Raw genomic sequence first — 16,995 nt, forward strand, 5'->3', positions numbered from 1 at the left:
TAGTGTTATTTCTATGGCACCGTTTGGCTGAATGCTTTGGAATTATTACAGACCAGTTGAAATATAACCTATCAATTTAATTGAAGAGGGTAGTTTTTAAGTTTTTTTCTGAAAGGGCTTTTTCCCTTTTGTTTGATAAAATGCTCCTTTCAAACATGAAATTGCAGTGGCAAACTTAAAAAAGCTAGCAGTAACATTATGATACATGAATAGTTCAAACTAGAAATCTGCACGGGTCTTCTCAGTGTATAAGATTGCAAGGATAAATTACGCAACTTAACCTTGCTTTCTGAAGTTGTTTTTTGGTTCTTGTACATCAGACATGTCAAACACAAGGCCCGGGGCCGGATCCGGCCCGCAAAGTGGTTTCATGTGGCCCGCGAAGCCATCCTGGAAACAGTGAGGGAACGGCCCCCTCTGCCTTGGCCCTGGCCCAGAGACCCTCCTTCTGCCAGAGACCCTCAGATCTGTCCCACTCCTGCCCAGGCCCCCATAGGCACCCTTGATGTGAACAATGTAGAGCTGGCCACGCCCACCCAGTAGGCCATATGCACTTTAGCCACACCCACCCAGTAGGCCACGCCCACCCAGGCCACACCCACCCGGCCCCCTGAGGGCAACCGCAATGCTGATGCGGCCCTCAATGAAATTGAGTTTGACACCCCTGTTGTACAATGATTTCACTTCAATGCCCACTGGAAAGGAAGCAAAGGCTTGCAAATCACTGCCAAATGTGATTTGCCATGTCATATATGGTTTGCACTATGATTAAGGCTTCTGCAATTGTTTACAATTTCCAATACAAATAAATATCAATCCAAACATTTACTGCTGAAGAAAGCCTAAGCTGTGGCACAAGTACAAATATGAACCACAAATAAAATTTGGGTAAAGGCAGAGAACCTTTGCTAAAATTTCAACCAGAAGCTTTCATTAAATTAATCTGTCTTGGCCATGGTTCTGTACCATTAAAAAAAACAGATAAATAAACAGTTAATTCTCCTTGCAGCCCTTCTGATCTAAACTACTCTCCCATTAGTAAAATTATGCTGTAGCAACTGTGTATTGCTCCAAAGCAGGTTTACTTCTATATAAAAAATACGTTGCTATAATTAAGAGATTGGTCATTAAAAAAGTTTTCCCCATTCCATGTATGTTGGTGCTAACTGAAATTGAGCCACTATCCTTTTTTTTAAAAAATCTATTGCTTGAGAACTGATTTCTGAAGTAATTAAGGGAAGAAAGGGATATTAAGGATTAAGAACTTACAAAAAGCTTATGGCAAAAGTCTGACATATCATATGGGACATGTTTCATGAATAAATTTTCTGTTCTGTATCTGCTTCCAATATCTAATAGAGAGCCGCAAAGATGACCTTAGAAAAATTATGAAGAGATGGTTTCAGCAACATATACAACTCAAGACTGGCTCCGTCCTAACCCTCTGGGGTTTGTAAGGGATGCTTTATGCTGTTAGCTTCCAACATTCTGTTATAGCCTATATCAATACAATACTATCCCATAATCTGATTCTACTGAATCTGTTGCAAAAGCTGGCCAAAACCACACACACAAAGTTGACAAATTGGATTTAGGGAATGTATGTATATTAAACCAAGGCTAAGCATGCTCTCATTATGATATCAGATCGACTCTCCATGGCTAATTCAATACAAAGTAATTTTATTACAGCCTTAAATAACAACAATGTTACAAACAGCAAAAACACAGTACCATTAATACATTTAGTAAATATCAATTCCTATATCCCAGATAATATAATTAGCAATCTGCTTCTCTGAGAGACACTGAAGTATACAAGGTTCTAGATGCAAAAAGACAAAATTTTGCAATTAAGTTGCTCTCTAGTTCTTTACCAAACAATTCATAGAAAAATCATCTGTATCGGCCAGAAAACTAGTTAATAAAGGCTGGATAAGTCTTAACTGAGAATCAGCATAAAATCTGTAGCATTAGGTTATGTTTATTTGTATCTTCTCATTTCAGGGACAATATCTCTGAAATACTGGGATGTAAATTCCCAGAAAGTGCCCATAGGTATTTCAAGTAGACAACTGAAGACAAGTAATGCGCAAGGAAAATTATCTGGGTTTCCTTAAGAGATCAATAAATCCCCATAGTTTGTCTTAAGTTATTGGGTTGGGTTTTATAAATTTGTTTTAACCTTTTTAATTCTTATTCATGGGCATTGTTGTTTAATTGTTTTTAATTTTTGTATCTTGTTTTTTAATATGAGTCCTTCGGGAGAAGGGCGGTATACAAATTAAATTAATAATAATAATAAGTTATTTTATCACTTTGTATGTTAAGACCATGGCTTGATGACCTTTCCAACATTATCTAACCCTGAATATAATTGACATTCGGAAAGAAACCAGACAATTATAAATTTACTGATGATGCTCTTCTATGTAACCTATGATTACCGCTTATTAAAAATGAATGCAGTCCAAGTGAAACTAGATGGATCTCCAGCCATACTAATAAAATCACTTGCCAAATTTGGCCTTCAATTTTAATCAGTACAGCCAATGTAACATGATTAATAGGGATGCATGGGGAGTTGATTAAAGAGTAATATGATTGAATGATACATCTAAATCAACTTGGAGATTCACCATTTGCTGAATATACATGTTTTTCCAAATTTAATCCATTTGACTTACTGAATTAACAATTCAAATGAAATCAACTTGTTGAATCAAATCAGTGACATGATTTGGACACTGGATGATTTATAGTCCTGATGCTTTACAAAACAGGTAAGTGACAAACATGATCTGCTAGTGCCCCATGCATTTGGACTGATTTCTCTCAGAAATAATCAAAGTGTCTTCTCTGTGAAAGTGTCTAGTGTCAGATAAATTTATTAAATGGAAAACAACAAAATAAAACAGTGAGATCAATGTTGTTGTTGTTGTTAGTTGCGAAGTCGTGTCCGATCCATCGCGACCCTATGGACAACATTCCTCCAGGCCTTCCTGTCCTCTACCATCTTCTGGAGTCCATTTAAGCTCATGCCTACTGCTTCAGTGACTCCATCCAGCCACCTCATTCTCTGTCGTCCCCTTCTTCTATTGCCCTCAATCTTTCCCAGCATTAGGCTCTTCTCCAGTGAGTCCTTCCTTCTCATTAGGTGGCCAAAGTATTTGAGTTTTAGCTTCAGGATCTGGCCTTCTAAAGAGCAGTCAGGGTTGATCTCCTCTAGGACTGACCGGTTTGATCGCCTTGCAGTCCAAGGGACTCGCAGGAGTCTTCTCCAGCACCATAGTTCAAAGGGTTCAATTCTTTGGCGCTCAGCCTTTCTTATGGTCCAGCTTTCACTGTCATACATTGCAACTGGGAAGACCATAGCCTTGACTATAGGGATTTTTGTTGACAGGGTGATGTCTCTGCTTTTTAGTGTGCTGTCTAGATTTGCCATGGCTTTCCTCCCAAGGAGCAAGCGTCTTTTAATTTCTTGGCTACAGTCCCCATCTGCAGTGATCTTGGAGCCAAGGAAAATAAAATCTGTCACTACCTCCATTTCTTCCCCATCTATTTGCCAGGAATTGAGAGGGCCGGATGCCATGATCTTGGTTTTCTTAATATTTAGTTTCAACCCAAGTTTTGCACTCTCCTTCACCCGCAACACGAGGCTCTTTAGTTCTTCTTCAGTTTCTGCCATTAGAGTGGTATCATCTGCATATCTTAGGTTGTTGATGTTTCTTCCGGCAATCTTAATTCCAACTTTTGATTCATCTAGCCCTGCCTTTCTCATGATGTGCTCTGCATATAAGTTAAATAGGCAAGGCGACAGTATACAGCCTTGCCGGACTCCTTTCCCAATTTTGAACCAATCAGTGGTTCCGTGTCCAGTTCTCACTGTTGCTTCTTGGCCCGCATATAGATTTCTCAAGAGACAAATAAGATGGTCTGGTACTCCCATCTCTTTAAGGATCTCTTTAAGTGAGATCAATACAAGCAAATAAACTTTCCAATCAATCCAACATACAACCATTCAAGTGGCATTTTAACACTCTCTCAGGCTAATATTTTTTTAATATATTACATTGCAACACAATTATGCAACATTTGTTGATATCAATACATTCTATACAACTATGTTCAATTATAATAAGATTAATGTAATTCTTATCATATAAAATTCATTTTACCATGTTTTTCTGTTAGCAAATGTTTTCTTTCCTTAACCCTAACGTATGAACAGATATAAGCAAGAGCACAGTAGCTAAGGAGGAGCACAGTAGCTAAGTCCTTGCTGATTGGACCCTCTTTGCTTTTAAACTGCCAGAGGCTGCTGGGAAAAGCTACAAAAGTGTGAGTTAAGGAGAAGTAGGTGGAGGAGCACAGTAGCTAAGTCCTTGCTGATTGGACCCTCTTTGCTTTTAAACTGCCAGAGGCTGCTGGGAAAAGCTACAAAACTGTGAGTTAAGGAGAAGTCGGTGGAGGAGCACAGTAGCTAACTCCTTGCTGATTGGACCCTCTTTGCTTTTAAACTGCCAGAGGCTGCTGGGAAAAGCTACAAAACTGTGAGTTAAGGAGAAGTAGGTGGAGGAGCACAGTAGCGGCCCGTGCGCCGTTTCGTATAACAAAATCAAAAATAGTGGTGGTACATTCAGGGCAAGTGCATCTGAGATTCCTTTCATCTCAGCATGTCTGGCTTAGTTCAGTGCAACGCTTGTTTTGCAGCTGTCTTTCGCAGTACTCTTTTCAAACTGGGAAACTGTCCTATCTGTACACAAATTACTAGTCTACAAGGACAGATTATTTATCTAGGGTCTGTAATCTGCGCTCTTCAGGCAGAAATCAGGTGTTCGGTTCAGCCCTCCTACTCTACTGAGCCTCCACGCTATCAGCCCCCTCTACCGCAAAGATCCTGCAGGAGAAGGGCAGCGTGGAAAACTGTGGGATCTGGCAGGGTGAGAGCTGTGAACCATAAACCCAAAGCTTTAGCTGTGTCCCTGGATAACAGATACAGTGCCCTTGGTGACCTTAACAGGGACATTAAGGAAACAGGTCAAAGTAATTGTGATGATAACTCAAATAAGCAGGGGACCATGGTCCGAGATGAACTTGTTTTTGACAGAGAGAAGTGCGTATTAGGTATTACACATCAGTCATGGAAGAAAAGAAAGGTACCCAAAAAGAGAAGCCACCTTCTGCTTGGTGATTCAATTATAAGGGATGTTAAGTTAGGAAAGGATACAGAAGTTTCAAAAGAGGTCAGGTGTCTTCCAGGTGCTACTGCCAGTAGGGACAAGAAGCGTATTTTCAAAATAGTCAACAATGCCAGCAAAGACTGTGATGTGGATGCCATTGTACATCTTGGCACTAACGATCTGTCCCAAAATGATGTACTCTCTGTGCAGAATGATTTCCAGAGCTTGGGGCAGGAACTCAGCAGAATAGGCTGTAGGCTCACTTTTTCAGAGGTCTTACCAGTGTATAAGGAGCAAAATGGAAAAGGCCAGCGTATAGCAGAATTTAATATGTGGCTAAAGGAGTGGTGTAAAGGAGAAGGCTTTGGTTATATTAGTTACAATGTCTGTAGCTGGTCCAATTAAAAAATGTACAAAAGAGATGGTCTGCATCCATCCAAGAAAGGGACTGAGTTACTTGGCAATAAATTCACAGCTTTTCTGGAGGAATATTTAAACTAAACAACGGGGACAGTGAGTTAACTGATACAGAACATCACTGTCCCCGGCAATCTAAGAAAATAGGGGAACTCAGGCACCACACAAGTTATGTAGCAAGTAAACACAGGGTCAGTCACAAAGGACTCAAATGTCTATACACCAATGCGCAGAGTATGAACAGTAAGCACGGTGAACTAGTAATTCAGGTAAATGAGGGCGGATATGATATTGTTGCTATTACGGAAACATGGTGGGATGAAACCCACAAATGGAACACACAGCTAGAGGGATTTAAATTATTTAAAAGAAACAGACTAAACAAAAGAGAAGGTGAAGTTGCTCTCTATATAAGAAATAACTTTATCTCTACAGAAATAGAGCACAATGATGAAAACTGTAAACTTGAATGTATTTGGGTCAATATAAAAGGGGGAAAAATGGCATTGCCATAGGTGTATACTATAGGCCGCCCAACCAAGCAGAGGAAATAGATGAACTCTTTGCTAGTCAGTTAACTAAGGTATGTAGGAAGCGCATCACAATAGTAATGGGGGACTTTAATTACCCTGATATCAACTGGGAGACAAATTCTGCACCAAGTGGAAGATCTAACAGATTCCTGACAAACCTAGCAGACAACTTTCTCTCCCAAAAAGTAGAGAAGGGAACTAGGGGATTAGCCATATTGGATTTAATTCTCACTAACAGAGATGAAATGATAGAAAGTGTCGAAGCCACAGGAACCTTGGGGGGAAGCGATCATGCAATATTGGAATTCAACATTATAGAAGCACAAGCAATAGAATACAGCCAAACTAGAGTCTTGGGACTTTAAAAGAGCTAATTTCAATAAACTTAGAGAGACCTTGGGAAGAATTCCATGGATGAGAATCCTAAAGGGGAAAACAACTCAAGAAGCTTGGGAAATTTTGAAAAGTGAGATAATAAAGGCGCAGTCTAGCACAATACCAACAAAGAAGAAAAATAACAGCTTTCAAAAGAAACCAGCATGGCTGCATAAAGAACTCTCTGATAAACTGAAAGATAAAAAGGACAAGTATAAGAAGTGGAAAGAGGGGCACATAACTAAGGCAGAATATCAGCAAACAGCCCGTGCCTGCAAAGATGAAGTGAAGGAAGCTAAGACTCAATATGAACTAAGGCTTGCAACCAAAGTCAAAAATAACAAAAAAAAGCTTCTTTCAACATATAAGAAACAAGAAAAAAGTTAAGGAAATGATTGGTCCATTAGTGGGGGAAAGTGGCAAGAAGGTGACAAGCAACAGGGAGAAAGCAGAACTATTTAACTCGTTTTTTGCATCTGTCTTTACACAAAGAGAAAAAACAGTCCAACCTACCCAAACCAGTGCCATAAAAAACAGAATAGAAACACAAGTTAAGATAGGCAAGAAAATGGTAAGTGAGCACCTGCCCAGCCTAGACAAGTTCAAATCACCAGGACCAGATGGATTACAACCCAAGGTTCTCAAGGAACTGGCAGACGTGATCTCAGAACCACTGAACTATATTTTTCAAAGATCCTGGAGCACTGGGGAACTAACTACAGTCTAACTACGGCTGCCCTACTATAGCGATCACAATAAAAGCAAATTGATGGGTAAGCCATTTTTTTTCTTTGTGAAAATAAACTCAAGAAAAAAATGCAACCTATTTCCACCCAGATTTCAAAGACAAAAACGAAGCAATAAAAATGGAAAAGCTTATGTCTCTGTTCTATCAATTAGCATGCTGAGAATATTACTTGAGAGCATTTAAAATCCATGCCTGTATCACATGAAACAACTGCCAGTCTGCTAGGGCAAACTCATGGATGAAATTGGGGTTCCTGTTTCTTCATCTATAAAGGTGAAAACATTTTAATATTTTAACACAAAACAGTCACACAAGTCTCTATGTCTCTAAAGTATACTGTTTTGAAGACTGTCATGAGAATCAATTGCCACTTACCAGTGATTCACCCATCAGTGAGTTAGAAAGAGCGTTAGAAACAGCCTGTAGCTTCCCTTTAAGATGCTCGCAGCCAAGCACTGCACGGAAAGTATCCCCTTCCCTGTCCAGTCCTTCTCCCAATACTGCAAGTAAAAGCAGATACCGTATTGTTTAGACACATGACAGACACACACCTCTGCCACATCAGTCAACGGAAGTCACAATATGAAGTGAACTGTAGTCCTGTTTAACAATATAAAATTTAATTTTGCTGAGAGGCAGCTCTCTTTATAGTTTGGGAACATATGAGGCAGTTGACTTCACCTGACTCTTATGAATTTACCCATCTCCAAATAAGTATCTAGGTGGCCACAAATGTCACGGTGCACCTAAGGCCACTACCGACCACCGAATGTACAGAGATTACTGAGCTGTACCCAGTTTTACGTTTTGGAAAAATAAGGAAATGATCCAAATATTCACACACGCCTTTTCATAGCTAATCTAAATATATATATATATATATATATATATATATATATATATATATATATATATATATATATATATATATATAGTAAAGGTAAAGGTTCCCCCTGCACATGCGTGCTAGTCGTTTCAAAGCCGAAGAGCCAGCACTTGTCCAAGGACGTCTCCGTGGTCATGTGGCCGGCATGACTAGACGCCAAAGGCGCACAGAACGCTGTTACCTTCCCACCGTAGTGGTCCCTATTCTTCTACTTGCATTTTTACGTGCTTTCGAACTGCTAGGTTGGCAGAAGCTGGGACGAGTAACAGGCGCTCACTCTGCTACGCGGCACTCGGGATTCGACCCACCAAACTGCCGACCTTCTGATCAACAAGCTCAGCGTCCTAACCCACTGAGCCACCGCGTTTTATATATATATATATATATATATATATATATGTATGTATGTATGTATGTATATGTATATATATATATGTATATGTATATGTATATATGTATGTATATATATATATATATATATATATATATATATATATATATATATATATATATATATATATAAATATATATATATATATATATATATATATACACACACACACAGTCATGCTCGAAATTGTTGGCACCCCAGAAATTTTTCCAGAAAATCAAGTATTTCTCACAGAAAAGTATTGCAGGAACACATGTTTTGCTATACACAGGTTTATTCCCTTTGTGTGTATTGGAACACAACAAAAAAAGGGAGGAAAAAAGCAAATTGGACATAATGTCAAACAAAACTCCAAAAATGGGCCGGACAAAATTATTGGCACCCTTAACTTAATATTTGGTTGCACGCCCTTTGGAAAAAATAACTGAAATCAGTCGCTTCCTATAACCATCAATAAGCTTCTTACACCTCTCACCCAGAATTTTGGACCACTCTTCCTTTGCAAACTGCTCCAGGTCTCTCTTATTGGAAGGACGCCTTTTCCCAACAGCAATTTTAAGATCTCTCCACAGGTGTTCAATGGGATTCAGATCTGGACTCATTGCTGGCCACTTCAGAATTCTCCAGCGCTTTCTTGCCATCCATTTCTGGGTGCTTTTTGACGTATGTTTGAGGTCATTGTCCTGCTGGAAGACCCAAGATCTTGGACGCAAACCCAGCTTTCTGACACTGGGCTCTACAGTGCGACCCAAAATCCTTTGGTAATCCTCAGATTTCATGATCCCTTGCACACATTCAAGGCACCCAGTGCCAGAGGCAGCAAAACAACCCCAAAACATCATTGAACCTCCACCACATTTCACTGTAGGTACTGTGTTCTTTTCTTTGTAGGCCTCATTTCATTTTCGGTAAACAGTAGAATGATGTGCTTTACCAAAAAGCTCTATCTTGGTCTCATCTGTCCACAAGACGTTTTCCCAGAAGGATTTTGGCTTACTCAAGTACATTTTAGCAAACTCTAATCTTGCTTTTTTATGTCTCTGTGTAAGCAGTGGGGTCCTCCTGGGTCTCCTGCCATAGCGTTTCATTTCATTTAAATGTCGACAGATAGTTTGCGCTGACACTGATGCTCCCTGAGCCTGCAGGACAGCTTGCATTCCTTTGGAACTTGTTTGGGGCTGCTTATCCACCATCCGGACTATCCTGCGTTGCAACCTTTCATCAATTTTTCTCTTCTGTCCACGACCAGGGAGATTCGCTACAGTGCCATGGGTTGCAAACTTCTTGATAATGTTGCGCACTGTGGACAAAGGCAAATCTAGATCTCTGGAGATGGACTTGTAACCTTGAGATTGTTGATATTTGTCCACAATTTTGGTTCTCAAGTCCTCAGACAGTTCTCTTCTCCTCTTTCTGTTGTCCATGCTTAGTGTGGCACACACAGACACACAATGCAAAGAGTAAGTGAACTTCTCTCCTTTTTATCTGCTTTCAGGTGTGATTTTTATATTTTCTACACCTGTTACTTGCCCCAGGTGAGTTTAAAGGAGCATCACATGCTTGAAACAATTTTATTTACCCACAATTTTGAAAGGGTACCAATAATTTTGTCCGGCCCATTTTTGGAGTTTTGTTTGACATTATGTCCAATTTGCTTTTTTTCCTCCCTTTTTTGTTGTGTTCCAATACACACAAAGGGAATAAACCTGTGTATAGCAAAACATGTGTTCCTGCAATACTTTTCTGTGAGAAATACTTGATTTTCTGGAAAAATTTCTGGGGTGCCAACAATTTCGAGCATGTACGCATGTGCTGGGGAACCTTTACCTTTACCTATACACACACACACACACACACACACACACATATACATATATACATATATACATATACATATACATACATACATACATACATACATACATACAGGTTTTCGCGGGTGTTTGTATGTGGATCTTTGGTTATTCGGGTTTTTCCCCACGTAGAATTGAAGGTGTAAAAGCGTCGTTTCGACGAAATCCCATCCGTCATCATCAGGCTGGTGGCTTCAGCTTCCTTCTTCTGGGAGAAGCATGTGGTAGTGACTGGTGACTGTTTGTTCCTCTTTTTTAAACTGCCAGAGGGGGTGTGTTCTGTGGGTGGAGGTGTGCTCTGATTGGATGGGGGATTAGGTGTGTTCTGATTGGGTGGGAGTGTGTTTAGATTGATTTAGATTAATCCCCCACCCAATCAGAGCACACCTCCACCCACAGAACACACCCCCTCTGGCAGTTTGAAAAAGAGGAACAAACAGTCACTACCACATGCTTTTCCCAGAAGAAGGAAGCTGAAGCCACCAGCCTGATGATGACGGATGGGATTTCATCGAAACGTTGCTTTTACACCTTCAATTCTACGTGGGAAAAAAACCGAATAACCAAAGATACACACACACACACACACACACACACACACACACATATATATATATATGTGTGTGTGTGTGTGTGTGTGTGTGTGTGTAAATTACTAACAAAGAATTTAAAGGGAAACTAAGATGCATTTCTGACTCTTTAGTCTTCATCAGTCAGCTATACCCTTCTGAGATTCGAACCTAGGCTGATTGCATACTAGGCAGCCCAGGTTCGAATTTCAGAAGGGTATAGGTGACTGATGAAGACTAAAGAGTCAGAAATGCATCTCAGTTTCCCTTTAAATTCTTTGTTAGTAATTTACACAAATATATGAACTGTCCAGTGTGACTACAGCCTGTTCGATGGCCTTCAAGATAGGCTGAAAACAGGAAATAAAGATTTGCTCCCTGTTTGGGGCCTAGCAAGGTAATCTAAATAGTTAACACTTGAAACATATATATGTTTCAAACATATATATGTTTCAAGTGTTAACTATTTAGAGACTGCCTACAAAACAGACACACACACCAATAAACTCCGAAGACTAAAGGAACACCAGAAACAAACCCCTCCTCTCCCACAGCAACACATGAAACAAACTGTGCACAACATCTCAGATAGGATTCTCACCAAAGCCGAAACCAACGTCCTGTCTAAAGGATTTAATTTTGCAGTCACTCCCAAACACATTCCCACGGAAACCATTATATGCGGAGTCGAATCCAGCCTGACCAAAATTAACCCTGATGACGCCAACAAAATCAGACTCGAAGTTACCAACATCCTCTGCACCAGCAAACCACCCAAAAGCAACTTACCCAAAGAGGAACAGACAGCACTACTTAACCTAAAAAATGACACCAGCATAATCATTCTGCCAGCAGACAAAGGCAACGCCACGGTGGTAATGAACTCATCTGACTACCATACCAAATTATCCAACCTACTCCGAGACTCCACATACAAACTCCTCAAGACAGATCCCACCACCTACCTGGAAAAAACCACAAAATCAAAAATAAAAGCCACCCCCATCAGTGAAGAGATCCAGAAAACAATCATTCCCAGAGAAAAATCATCCAGATGTCCTAAGCTCTATGGTCTGCCCAAGATACACAAAGAAGGAACCCCACTCAGACCCATAGTCAGCTCCATAGGCTCACCTCTACAAAATCTAGCCAAATTTCTTGCCAAACAACTACAGCCTTATGCAAATTCCATCACCTCACACGTACAAAACTCATTCCAATTCATAGAGATCATAAGTAAACTAAACTTACAGCCCTGGGACCTACTTGTGAGCTTCGATGTTGTATCCCTCTTCACCCAAGTGCCTATCAAAGAAGCCTTGACAGCTATCCTAAATAAATACAACCCCCCAAAACACATCCTAGATCTGACCAACCACTGCCTATCTAACACATACTTCATCTACAATGGACAAAGATACAAACAAATGGAAGGAGCACCCATGGGATCACCCCTCTCACCTGTCATCGCAAACCTCTACATGGAACACTTTGAAACCCTCGCTCTAGAAAAATCCAACCACAAACCCAAACTCTGGCTCAGATACGTAGATGACACCTTCGTAATCTGGCCACACGGCAAAGAAAAACTGGATGACTTCCTCATACACTTCAATAGCCTACACCCCAAAATACAATTCACCATGGAAACAGAAGCTAACAATCAACTTCCCTTCCTTGATGTCTTAGTCTACAAGAAATCCAACGGCTCCCTAGGACACACTATCTACCATAAAAAAACACACACAAACCGCTATCTGAACGCACTCTCACACCACCACCCAGCACAGATCAACTCCGTAGCCAAGACACTCATCTCCAGAACAAAACACCTAGCTGACGAACAACACCTAAAAACCGAACTACACACTCTCACTAATGTACTAACAGCCAATGGATTCCAAAGAAACACGATTACCAACTTAATCCGAAGAGAGACACCCACAAAAACCCAAGACAGAGAACAAGAAAATGGCAAAGCCCTCCTCCCATACTTAAAAGGGACCACAGACAGAATCAGCAAGGTCCTCCAAAAACACAACATCAAAACAGCATTCTACACAGACAGAAAAATATCCACCATCCTAAGAAACCCCAAGGACATAATTGGGTTAGAAAACCAAGGAGTATACGAAATCCCATGCACCACCTGCCCCACCACATACATCGGACAAACCAACAGAAGAATAAGTGCACGCATTGAAGAGCACAAAAACTCACTCAGAAAAGGAGAACAAACTTCATCCCTGGTCCAACACTTTGAAGCCACGGGACATGAAATTGATTTTAAAAAAACCAAAACTATCGCCAAAATTGAACATTTTAACAACAGAATAATCAGAGAAGCCATTGAGATAGAAAAACGCCCCCACAGCATGAATAAACGAGATGATACCTCTCGTCTACCAGCCATTTGGAAACCCGCCTTGATTGACAGACGAAGCCCAACCACCAAGAATGATACCAGACCCAAACTCATGATAACATCACATGACATCACCACCACACAACCATTCAAAAAGCAAATCCGAACCCACAACAATAAAGACACACAACCACAAAACAGAAACCTAACTACAGCTGCAACAGCTGCAACATCAGCCACTTTAAACCCCTCCAAACCACACAATAAACAAACTGACACCCACTATAAAAACATGGCACCACCACAAACACGAAGCCGAACAAAAGCAGCACAACTCACCAGCTCAGGTCTGGAGCTGGCAGCTGAGACCAGCCCATCCACTCAGAACACACCCCCACCCAATCAGAACACACCCACCATTCAAAACACACTCCCACCCAATCAGAACACACTTGGTCCCCTACCCAATCAGAGCACACCTCCACAGAACACACCCCCTCTGGCAGTTTAAAAAAGAGGAACAAACAGCCACATGCTTCTCCCAGAAGAAGGAAGCAGAAGCCTGATGATGACGGATGGGATTCCGTCGAAACGTTGCGCCTACACCTTTAATTCTACGCGGGGAAAAACCCGAAAAACCAAGGATCCATATATATATATATATATATATATATATATATATATATATATATATATATATATATATATATATATATATATATATATATATATATATATATATATATTGTTTTCTGAGGTTTTCGCGGGTGCCTGTATGTGGATCCTTGGTTTTTCGGGTTTTTCCCCGCGTAGAACTAAAGGTGTGGGCGCAACGTTTCGACGGAGTCCCATCCGTCATCATCAGGCTTGGCTTCCTTCTTCTGGGAGAAGCATGTGGCTGTTAGTTCCTCTTTTTTAAACTGCCAGAGGGGGTGTGTTCTGTGGAGGTGTGCTCTGATTGGGTAGGGGACCAAGTGTGTTCTGATTGGGTGGGAGTGTGTTTTGAATGGTGGGTGTGTTCTGATTGGGTGGGGGTGTGTTCTGAGTGGATGGGCTGGTCTCAGCTGCCAGCTCCAGACCTGAGCTGGTGAGTTGTGCTGCTTTTGTTCGGCTTCGTGTTTGTGGTGGTGCCATGTTTTTATAGTGGGTGTCAGTTTGCTTATTGTGTGGTTTGGAGGGGTTTAAAGTGGCTGATGTTGCAGCTGTAGTTAGGTTTCTGTTTTGTGATTGTGTGTCTTTATCGTTGTGGGTTCGGATTTGCTTTTTGAATGGTTGTGTGGTGGTGATGTCATGTGATGTTATCATGAGTTTGGGTCTGGTATCATTCTTGGTGGTTGGGCCTCGTCTGTCAATCAAGGCGGGTTTCCAAATGGCTGGTAGACGAGAGGTATCATCTCGTGTATTCATGCTGTGGGGGCGTTTTTCTATCTCAATGGCTTCTCTGATTATTCTGTTGTTAAAATGTTCAATTTTGGCGATAGTTTTGGTTTTTTTAAAATCAATTTCATGTCCCGTGGCTTCAAAGTGTTGGACCAGGGATGAAGTTTGTTCTCCCTTTCTGAGTGAGTTTTTGTGCTCTTCAATGTGTGCACTTATTCTTCTGTTGGTCTGTCCGATGTATGTGGTGGGGCAGGTGGTGCATGGGATTTCGTATACTCCTTGGTTTTCTAACCCAATTATGTCCTTGGGGTTTCTTAGGATGGTGGATATTTTTCTGTCTGTGTAGAATGCTGTTTTGATGTTGTGTTTTTGGAGGACCTTGCTGATTCTGTCTGTGGTCCCTTTTAAGTATGGGAGGAGGGCTTTGCCATTTTCTTGTTCTCTGTCTTGGGTTTTTGTGGGTGTCTCTCTTCGGATTAAGTTGGTAATCGTGTTTCTTTGGAATCCATTGGCTATTAGTACATTAGTGAGAGTGTGTTGTTCGGTTTTTAGGTGTTGTTCGTCAGCTAGATGTTTTGTTCTGGAGATGAGTGTCTTGGCTACGGAGTTGATCTGTGCTGGGTGGTGGTGTGAGAGTGCATTCAGATAGCGGTTTGTGTGTGTTTTTTTATGGTAGATAGTGTGTCCTAGGGAGCCGTTGGATTTCTTGTAGACTAAGACATCAAGGAAGGGAAGTTGATTGTTAGCTTCTGTTTCCATGGTGAATTGTATTTTGGGGTGTAGGCTATTGAGGTGTATGAGGAAGTCATCCAGTTTTTCTTTGCCGTGTGGCCAGATTACGAAGGTGTCATCTACGTATCTGAGCCAGAGTTTGGGTTTGTGGTTGGATTTTTCTAGAGCGAGGGTTTCAAAGTGTTCCATGTAGAGGTTTGCGATGACAGGTGAGAGGGGGGTGATCCCATGGGTGCTCCTTCCATTTGTTTGTATCTTTGTCCATTGTAGATGAAGTATGTGTTAGGCAGTGGTTGGTCAGATCTAGGATGTGTTTTGGGGGGTAGCCTGATGATGACGGATGGGACTCCGTCGAAACGTTGCGCCCACACCTTTAGTTCTACGCGGGGAAAAACCCGAAAAACCAAGGATCCATACATACTAAACATTTAGATCCTGGCTACAGTATAATTAAAAGGGACGCGGTGGCTCAGTGGGTTAGGACGCTGAGCTTGTCGATCAGAAGGTCGGCAGTTTGGCGGGTCGAATCCCGAGTGCTGCGTAACAGAGTGAGCGCCTGTTACTCGTCCCAGCTTCTGCCAACCTAGCAGTTCGAAAGCATGTAAAAATGCAAGTAGAAAAATAGGGACCACTACGGTGGGAAGGTAACAGCCTTCCGTGCGCCTTTGGTGTCTAGTCATGCCGGCCACATGACCACGGAGTCGTCCTCGGACAAACGCTGGCTCTTCGGCTTTGAAACGGAGATGAGCACCAGCCCCTAGAGTCGGAAACGACTAGCACGCATGTGCGGGGGAACCTTTACCTTTACTTTATATATATATGGGATGCGGTGGCTCAGTGGGTTAGGACGCTGAACTTGTCGATCGGAAGGTCGGCAGTTTGGCGGGTCGAATCCCGAGTGCCGCGTAACATTCTACCTGAATGCCAGGTCCGTAGCTAACAAGGCACACCTTGTTCGTGACCTAGTGGAGAGCGAGCACGCGGACCTGGCTTGCATCACGGAAACCTGGCTGGGCCAAGAGGGTGGTGTCCCTCTGGTTGACCTCTGCCCGCCAGGTTTCCAGGTGCTGCACCAGCCTCGGACCCATGGGAGGGGCGGGGGAGTGGCAGTTATCATCAGGGAATCCCTTAGCCCGCGAGAGATCACCGTCCCTCAGATGGTCGGGTGTGAGTCTCTCCTACTGAGATACGGCCCGGGGGCGCAGTTGGGCCTGCTGCTGGCATACCTACCACCTAATCGTGCAGCGGCAGCCCTGCCCGAGCTACTCGATGTCCTCTCAGGGTTGGTGGTTGAATTCCCAAGACTCATGGTCTTGGGCGACTTTAACCTACCATCCCTGGGAGGATCGTCCGATCTGGCTCGGGAGTTCATGGCTTCCATGGCGGCCATGGACCTGTCGCAAATAATTTCTGGACCGACTCATGAGAGAGGCCACACCCCAGACTTGGTGTTCTTGTCTGGACGGTGGCGCGATGATATCGGTGGGGGTGCTACGACTGTTATGCCCCTGTCATGGACCGATCATCACCTCGTGCGGCTAGACTTCCCCTTTGCCACCCCCC

General features: G+C 42.0%; 1 protein-coding gene across 7 annotated transcripts in view; it reads right to left on the bottom strand.

The window, feature by feature from the left end:
* Positions 1-16,995, bottom strand: part of HELZ (helicase with zinc finger) — a 180,531-nt gene that overhangs the window by 122,333 nt on the left and 41,203 nt on the right. For all 7 annotated transcript variants that reach the window (XM_083355431.1, XM_083355429.1, XM_083355430.1 and 4 more), the window contains one exon: positions 7,632-7,756. In XM_083355431.1, the coding sequence (XP_083211557.1) occupies positions 7,632-7,646 (15 nt within the window). In that variant the 5' untranslated portion in view covers positions 7,647-7,756. The remainder of the gene's footprint in view (positions 1-7,631; positions 7,757-16,995) is intronic.

This window comes from Vipera ursinii (genome assembly GCF_947247035.1).
Source record: "Vipera ursinii genome assembly, chromosome: 2".
NCBI classification, from domain to species: domain Eukaryota; kingdom Metazoa; phylum Chordata; class Lepidosauria; order Squamata; family Viperidae; genus Vipera; species Vipera ursinii.